Source organism: Scophthalmus maximus, chromosome 5 (genome assembly GCF_022379125.1).
Source record: "Scophthalmus maximus strain ysfricsl-2021 chromosome 5, ASM2237912v1, whole genome shotgun sequence".
Taxonomy (NCBI): Eukaryota; Metazoa; Chordata; class Actinopteri; order Pleuronectiformes; family Scophthalmidae; genus Scophthalmus; species Scophthalmus maximus.
The window spans coordinates 15232437-15241162 of record NC_061519.1 but is presented as its reverse complement, the minus strand read 5'-3'; the positions used below and the strand labels follow the sequence as shown (position 1 = coordinate 15241162).

Genomic DNA, 8726 nt, shown 5'->3' with positions numbered 1-8726 from the left:
AGGGCGTGAACAGATGTTGAGGACTCCTCCAGGATTTAAAAAAAAAAATAGTCTTGATACTTTTAGAAAATAAGTGCCAAGAGGACACAGGACCAAAATGTTTTTTAGGATTGTACAGCGTACCTTCACTGCACAAAACTGTGGCGGTCCATGTTTGTGTCCTGTCCCTTGCACCTCTAAATGAACAAAACTTAAATGCAGAAATCAAAAGGTTCTCTGCGACAAAAATGTTGCCCTGTGACAGGTGTATGGTACAGTTGCCCAAATTAGCCTTTGGGGCCATGAACCCATGTACAAGCACTGATGAGGTCATTGTTGAGGGCATACGTAAGGGTAAGTTCACATTTGTATGGACCTAGAATGCAAACCTGTTCCTGTTTCTATTCTTTGATTATAGTATTGAACACTTCACACCCTCGTGCTCCCTCTGCGTGGCCACTAGGGCGCGCTACACACCAACCGAGGGTGACACCAATTCAGGAAGGTTGTCATTGAGAACACCTTCTAATCCACATGACATCATGTGGATTGTCGTTCAAACGTGCTTAATGGACTTTTGATATTAATATGCACCGTGTTTGACATCCACGTTCAGCTTCTTATTCCACGACACTTTTTTTTTGGATAAAGCTGCTTGAGGCAATTAAAGCGGGAGGTCGTGGTCGGGAGGCCTCAGGTGGACATTTGGCAGCATAAGACGACAGTTCGATATTTGACGCAATGAATGTATCAGTCAGTTTGACTTTTCTCTGACAGGATGACTGTGGTGAAAGTAGAAGCCAGCGCAGTTTGCAAAGAAGTCACGTCCACCCCTCCCTCTGCCCCCCCCTCTCCTTTCTCCCTCCCTCTATCTCCCTCTCTCCATCGCCCCTCTAAATCGGATTGGTTTCCTTCAAAGATAATTGGAGGAACAATGTAATGTGCTTAATGTCGCGGACAGGAGAGACGTTTCACCGGCGTCTGCTGCCACCATGAAAAGGACGGCGGTGGGTGGCAGTGGCTGCAGCAGCCGCGTCAGCGCACCCAAGGCTGTCGTTTCCAAATGCACAAGAAGCAACAGCAGCCACAACTGTCTGGACTCCGGCTCCTCCGGCTCCTCCGGCTCCTCCGGCTCCTCCGGCGCACGGAGCGGTGAGCAGCCCGGCGTGGCGAGCAACGTCGTGATGGACGAGACGGATGACGGAGAAGAGGAGTCCAAGTTTCAGCATCCGCGGTTGCGCCGAGCCGGCGGCGGTGGCGGAAGTGGAGGAGGAGGAGGAGGAGGAGGAGGAGGAGGCAGTATCAGGATGAAGAACTTTACGCCAGGAGGGGGAGCCGCGTCCTCGGCTTCCAGGAGGAACTCCAACAAGGAGCCCTGCCTTACGCACACAGAGGACGCTCCCGCCGCCCCACGGCCCTCCGCTGCCTCCAGAGCCACCGACACCCAGACACCCTGTCCGGGCGATGCTGCCCTACGCGGCGAGGCCAGCCAAGCATCTGGGGAGGAGGCGTCCGAATCAGCGGTCGCGCTAGAGGTTTTAAACGTGCCAGCGGGTGATGCTCGCAGCAGCGTCGCTCCAATTTCCAGCATGAAATGCAACAAAAACGGAGAATGCAGGAGGGACTCGGGTACCGGGAGCCTGCGCTCAATCATCTCCAAGCAGGAGAAGCAGACAGGGGGGTCGGGGAGGGCCGAGGACGGAGGGAGCGCCAAGCGCGGAGCCTGTAACTCGACCACCGGCAGCATGGACGGCTCGGTCACACCAGGCGGGTCCCTGGCCGGCGGGCACGCAGGGGAGAGCGGCGCCCCCGAGAAAAAGGACTCCAGGGTGTCCTTCTCCAACGCGCCAAGCCGGAAAGCCTCGTCCTCGCTGCACGGCCCGACCCAGACCCAGCAGCCCAGGAACTCTGTCACTTTCCAGAAGCCGGAGGATGGACCGCCGATTGTGCCCGCCGAGGACGCGGAACCCCAGGGCAGCCAGGCCAGCTTCATGCAGCGGCAGTTCAGCAGTATGCTGCAGCCGGGAGTTAACAAATTCTCCTTACGCATGTACGGGAGTCAAAAGGCGGTGGAGCGAGAGCAGGAGAGGGTCAAGTCAGCTGGGAACTGGATTATACACCCGTACAGCGATTTCAGGTAAGAGCGTGTCGCCGCCGTCGGCTGCACGTTGAAAGTCACGAGGGGCCCGTGTGGGTCCCCCGTGTCCCCTGCAACTTGTAGTGAGTAAACCGCTGCGAGTCCACGGGAACACATGCGCCGCTATTGTTCGAGGCTGGTGGTTTTTCACCCGGTCCCCTTTGATTCACTCTGCAGAGAAACATTGAATCAGTGCATCACAACTCGCTGCTATTAATCCCCGAAACAACCTGTTGTCAGGAGCATTGATTTTCGAAAGGTTGTCCTTTCGGTGTCGTAAACAGTACGCGGAGCAGCGTGCCCCGGGATGCTCAACGAGCCCGGCCTGCTAACACACTCTTTCACACAAAGAGCTATGTCGCCAACTCGAGCTCCTTTTAAAATGCCATGGTTTTTAAAATAACCACCTAATGTTCGCTGTATAGTATGAACTGAGCTCATGCCACTATGGAGCCACGCTGACAGGATGTAGGCTAGGTGTGTGTGTGTGTGTGTGTGTGTGTGTGTGTGTGTGTGTGTGTGGTGCACTCAGTAATGGAATGTCACCTTGAGCCAAGTGTGCGAGAACCTCCAGCATGCCCACTGGAGACGTGTCCGCCGGCTCGACTCTCCGGATCCTGCATTCTAACGACGGATGACCCAGTCGGACACCCAGCTGCGATTCTGTCATACGACACATTTGGTTCTCTTTATTGAGGGAAATCCACGAGCCGAGGAGGCTCCTCCCGACTCGTGGGCTCGGTGTGATGAGCATGTTAAAGGCTTTTCATTCGACACGTATCAGCCGCCGAGCTGCGAACGGGCCGGGGTTTCCCTCTCGGAGGCGCGGCGTGGTTTCAGCACCACACGGAGCGGACAGCTCCCCGGCAGCGTTCACATCTGGACCGTGTGTGTGTGTGTGTGTGTGTGTGTGTGTCACACAACGCCGACTCAGTAGACGACTGAAGGCTCAACTTGAGAGATGTCTTCGACTGCAGAGGTGAACAATGACAGCGGGCCGCGCTGCAGACTGCTCCTCGATAGCACGCAGACTCCCAATGAAAACATAGTCAAAGTTGCCTCAGACATCGTCGTCGTCGTCGTCGTCGTCATCATCATCATCATCATCATCTTCGGGGCGGTGTATTGTCGTTACCGTTGAGTGGAGGAGTCAGAGGTTGTTGCATAAGTCGCAGTGTAATGACTCAGCGCTGCACCTGTCCTGCAGAGATGCCTCTGACGGGCGCAGACCTCGCTACTTTTACTCCGTGTGCCCCACTCTCCCCAAACTGCCACATCACTGCGGCCACAGCCTCCTCCGCTTCCATGTGCACTGCAAGGTCAACGTGAGCCCCAAACGCTGCTGCAAGTTAACCCTGTGCTGTCATCTGCCCTCCTTAAATGACACACATAAAATTGTCTTACCACCTTAATTAATATTCCATGAGAATTACTGAACCTAATCCAAATTTAACAAACTTGCTCATGGGTCAGCATCAAAGAGACTCTGGCGAACATGCATGGTTGAATACAATGAATAAGGCTTCACATTTGGGGTTGGTGTTGACAATACCGAGATTTTTTTGTTTCTATTTTATTCCTTATTCCTGGAATTTTCTTTTTCTAAATAGGTGTAATTTGTTCAACAAAAAAAAAAGAAGTCAAATCACAATGAAAAAAACATAGCCTGTACATTTCTTTGTCAGCAAATACATTTTTTGGCAAAAAAAAGCAGAATTCATTTATGGCTCATGCAAACCCCATATATTATACAAAACATGAACATTTTATGGTCATTTCAGTATTTGGTTTGCTCCATCCTACGTCAGAGCAAACAGCGGGTGACCATACACACGTGTCTGCATACTGGGTTTTAATAAGGTCTGAAGAAAAGGGAAAAAAATGATACATTGTAAGTGAAGACGGTATCAACCATACAAAAGGGATGAGAGGGAAGGATGAAACCATCCTTTTAAACCACTCACATCAGTGGTGACAATCACTGCATTCATTTTGTTGCATATGACAATTTGAAATGCATAGTGAAACAGCTTATAAAAAATGTTTGTAGAATATGTCTTGGAAAAAGTGAGCTTTTTCTCATTACCCTCTGCATGTTCAGGCAGGCCATGGCAGCCCCTGCACTTCAGTTTACACTTTTTCCATCTTGAGTTAGGAAGTCTCTTGTGCCTATCGGCTTTCCACAGCAACTCCACTTTCTTATCTGACTCTATTTTTGTCTTTGTTCCTTCCCCTGTTTCCCCCCTCCTGTGTTCCACACACTCCCATGTATACACACTATCATGTACACTCCACACACACACTCGCACACACACACACACACACACACACACACAAACCCGCTAGGTTCTACTGGGATTTCACAATGCTGCTGTTCATGGTGGGCAACCTGATCATCATCCCCGTTGGCATCACTTTCTTCAAGGACGAGACCACTACGCCCTGGATCATCTTTAACGTGGTCTCTGACACTTTCTTCCTCATGGACCTGGTGCTCAACTTTCGCACTGGAATCATCATTGAGGACAACTCAGACATCATTTTGGACCCTAAAACCATTAAGAAGAAGTACCTAAAGACTTGGTTCATTGTGGACTTTGTATCCTCCATCCCAGTGGATTACATATTCCTCATAGTGGAGAAGGGAATCGACTCGGAGGTGTACAAGACCGCCCGGGCCCTGAGGATCGTCCGCTTCACCAAGATCCTAAGTCTTCTGAGGCTACTGAGGCTCTCCAGATTAATACGATATATTCACCAATGGGAGGAGGTAAGCGCACGCATGCATTTTTTCACGACAGTCCCTGAGTATATGTTATGTTAACTCTAATCACACAACCCTTAGCAATAGAGGAAGAAATACCCAATCTAGTCAATGATTTGACACCAATATGCTGATGTTGGCCGGTGACCAAACAATCTGCCTCTCTGCCTGACCTTCCACCTGGTGAGAAATGTATGATGTCAGCAGGATGTTTAAGCTTCAGCAAACTTTGTAAGTACTGCCAGACAACTCCTCTGTTTCCTTGTCTGACCTGCAGGTCCCACAGGCAGCATCAGGCAGTTTAATAAGCAGCCTGTTACAAGGCCAAACACAGTTAATCAATTAAGGCGCCAGAGGAAGAGCAGGTGGGGTAGAGGGTGATGATAATATGCAGCACTCGGTGGTCGCTTACTGTGATCACATGTAACTAACTGATCATTTTAAGCATTTAGAGAGGTTAGGTAAGCTGTCTTGGATGTGAAGATGGGTACTGTTGCCAAGTAGAGTCCCCGGACTGAACTCCAAGTCGCAGCCATGCCCACCCTGGCCACTCAGCTTTCATTTACTCTGTGAGGATGCACTTTGTCGGGAGCCTGCTCCTGTCTTTCCTCGGACTGCTTCCTCAAATGGAGGCGAGCAGCCTGGGAGACAGGCGGACCAAAGATGTCATGAGATAACTCGACTTTAAGTTTATGCCAGTATCGGCAGCATGGTGTGGCATTTTGCAGTGGTGAGCAGAGCAGTGGGGCTCGGGTTCTCACCTGACCTTTGGATAATTGGATTTCTGAAGATATGATGGGATATGCACACATACACACATAGTGGTGCATGATGGGAAATGATACTTGGCACGCATGGAGAATGAGAGCAGATATTCGGCGGAGAGCGAGACACTGACACAGGCAATGCCCATTTTTCAAATGCCCGTCTCTCTGATGTTATCATTTAATTTTGAAATTCCACAAATCCCAACTACTGTTGGTTCCTGTGACTGTAGCTGTCCGTGGTGCTGAGCGCATATTCATCCATCAACACAACTGTGAGTTTTTCTCATCCGTCCTCAGTGAAAACGATTTGAGAAATTGTCAGTAGCTGACCCCATAAAGGTTAAAGCGACATTTAGAAAGATCAGCACATGTGATTCATGTCCAGTCTCATTCTTCATCACTGAGTATCACTTCTCCTTCAACTGCACTGAGTAACAAACTGCCCATTTGTCATTCCTTCAAAGACTTTATCAGACAACGTCGGATGTTCTTACTATGAAAAATACTGCAACATCTACAGATTTCAACCGTGTAGACACAATTTAAGTATTTAAGCAGCCTAAACCTGAGCTGCAATAGGGAGGGGTTGGTTGAAGTCAGCGAGGTGATAGATGATTGGCCTCAGTGACTGTCCGGTGACTCAGAATGATTGATGGGTGAGGCAGCATGGACTATCAGTTGTTAAGGATCATGATGGTCCCTGTCCATCATCCTGTGTGTTTGAATGTGTGTATTTGTACAAATTGGCATGTCTGTGTTGTTCTTAGTCTCTCTTTGTGCCGCAGGCTTCCGTGAGAATTTTGTGTGTGACTGGACACTGTGTGCGTGTTTCAGCCTCTGATTGATGTCATGTGTCTCTATTTAACAAATGTCTTACCTGCTCCCGCTGTGTCTGATTTGGGACTGATGGGAGCCTGTCTTCCCCACTCATCCATCAAACTTGTTATAATCCAGAGGGGACTTTGGAGCTGAGTGGGTAGCCAGTGCTGCCACAGAAATATGAATTGAAGTATTTGACAAATTCCATAGACAAGTTACAAATACAGTGTGAAATAGCCTTAATCGTTCTCTCCTTAAATCCAGCATTTTCTCAGTCTCTCTCCTCTCTCAGTCCAGATTCAACTCCCCTTCCTGTCTCACTGTCTCGCTCCAGATCTTCCATATGACCTATGACCTGGCTAGTGCGGTGATGCGAATCTTTAACCTGATTGGTATGATGCTGCTACTGTGTCACTGGGACGGCTGCCTACAGTTCCTGGTTCCAATGCTGCAGGACTTCCCCTCAGACTGCTGGGTGTCTCTCAACAAGATGGAGGTATGTGTCAGGGAATCATGTCTGCGCATACAAAGTTGCACATATCACCCCGGATCTGGATTTGCATCTTTTATTCTGAGCCGAGTGGGAAACTGCTGATCGTGGTCACAGATTATTGATTGAACTGTCTGACTGTAATCAGAAAATATTGGCTGAATGTTAATCAATATGTTGTGGTCACGATAAACTCTTTCTTGTCCTTTACAGAAACAGAAACAGAATCCTCAAATCTTTGTATGAACGTTTGCGTTTAGATGAGCTTTATTTTAAAGACCAGAAAATGGGTTCATGTTCCTCGCAACACAACTTTTGCTGCAATAAAATTGAATGGTAATTTAATCTTCTGCAGTACTGGCACAGCATGGGTCATGCTCCCCTTGAAAGGGTAAGTAGTAATAAACATAGGTCCACATCAGTGAAACAGCACCAGGAGTCTACAGCCACATTAGTGGATCTGCAAGTTTATTCTTAGACACACTTTGAAGTAAACACCAAAATCAGCATGCCGACGGGCTCACAGTGACAAAGTCAATTATGTTCATATATTGCTCATAATGTTCAACCTCATAGTTTAGTGTGTGAGCATGTGAAATTAAACTGCTAATTTGCAATAAACACAAAGTTCAGCTGAGGTTGATGAGATGGTCATTAGTTTGGCAGGTATTTGGTCATGAACTAAAGCATTAGCCACTTTAAAATTTGGCCTGATGATGGTGTTAATGAAGAGTTAAGGGAAACACCGAAGTCAATAGGATTTATTGACTGAAAACCACAAAGGGCTGTAGAAGATTTATTGCCAAAACACAGTAGCTGTTGATATATTTTAGAGGAAAAAAATAACATCATGGTGGTGTTGGAAAGAGTTGGACAGACAATTCAATCACGGGAGCCATGCTGCTAGCGTGTCTAAAAACTATTAGCCCAAGTTAATGTCTGTTGCAATTATACTATTAGTGGTTCAGGAGGACAAGTCAGACAGAAAACAACCCGAGGACAGCAACAGAGAAGCAGTTGGAAAAAAGAGAAAGAAAGCAGAGAGATTTGAGCGCACCTCTACATCCCTCCATGCCTCCTCTCCAGCATAGTGGGGTGATGACAGGGAAGATAAAAGGGGGGGAAACAGAGGGATTGGGGGGGTGTATGACCAGGCAGCTGGGCTCTTTGTTGCCACGTCTCTCTCAGGGAGATAAAAGCTGGTTGTTTATAGGTCTGTCTGTCAGCCTTTTTACTGAGCAAGGGGAGACCACACTACTCCAGACACAGGGAACCGATCCAAACGGGCTTCGAACAGATTGGTTCTCGCTCCCCGACATCGCCAGTGACTACTCGTAAATTTCAGATCTGAAGTATTTCCAGTGTTACAGCAGTTTCTATTGCTGTACAAAAACAATCTAAGATTAAACAAGTTGATGTGACAATGAGAATGAATAGCCTCTCTTTCATGTTGCTGTTTTATGTGCCAGACGGGGACATGCTGCACTTCTCTGCTGGTGGTGCTGTTGAGTATTGGTCGACAACACTGACAAAATCATGTATTACAATATTGACACAAGATCTGAGCATCAATAATGTGGGGATATTTGGGGTCTGAAGAATGGTGCTGTCATACAATATCTAATTCAAATATTGGCAAAGTAATTTGGGAAAAAGAAAAGAAGGAGGAAAAAAACTACTATTATTTACTATGGTGGTAAAAGACATCATTAAAACGATTAACTATGTTCAGATAGTAATTTCACATTTATGCGGGATAACCATTGGATC

At 47.9% G+C, this 8726-nt stretch overlaps 1 protein-coding gene across 1 annotated transcript in view; it reads left to right on the top strand.

Annotated features, from left to right (window-relative positions):
• The first annotated feature begins 933 nt into the window (after positions 1 to 933).
• Positions 934 to 8726, top strand: part of LOC118311346 (potassium/sodium hyperpolarization-activated cyclic nucleotide-gated channel 2-like) — a 28163-nt gene continuing 20370 nt past the window's right edge. The window contains exons 1-3 of the mRNA XM_035635125.2: positions 934 to 2116; positions 4463 to 4886; positions 6801 to 6962. Of these exons, the coding sequence (XP_035491018.2) occupies positions 972 to 2116; positions 4463 to 4886; positions 6801 to 6962 (1731 nt within the window). The 5' untranslated portion in view covers positions 934 to 971. The remainder of the gene's footprint in view (positions 2117 to 4462; positions 4887 to 6800; positions 6963 to 8726) is intronic.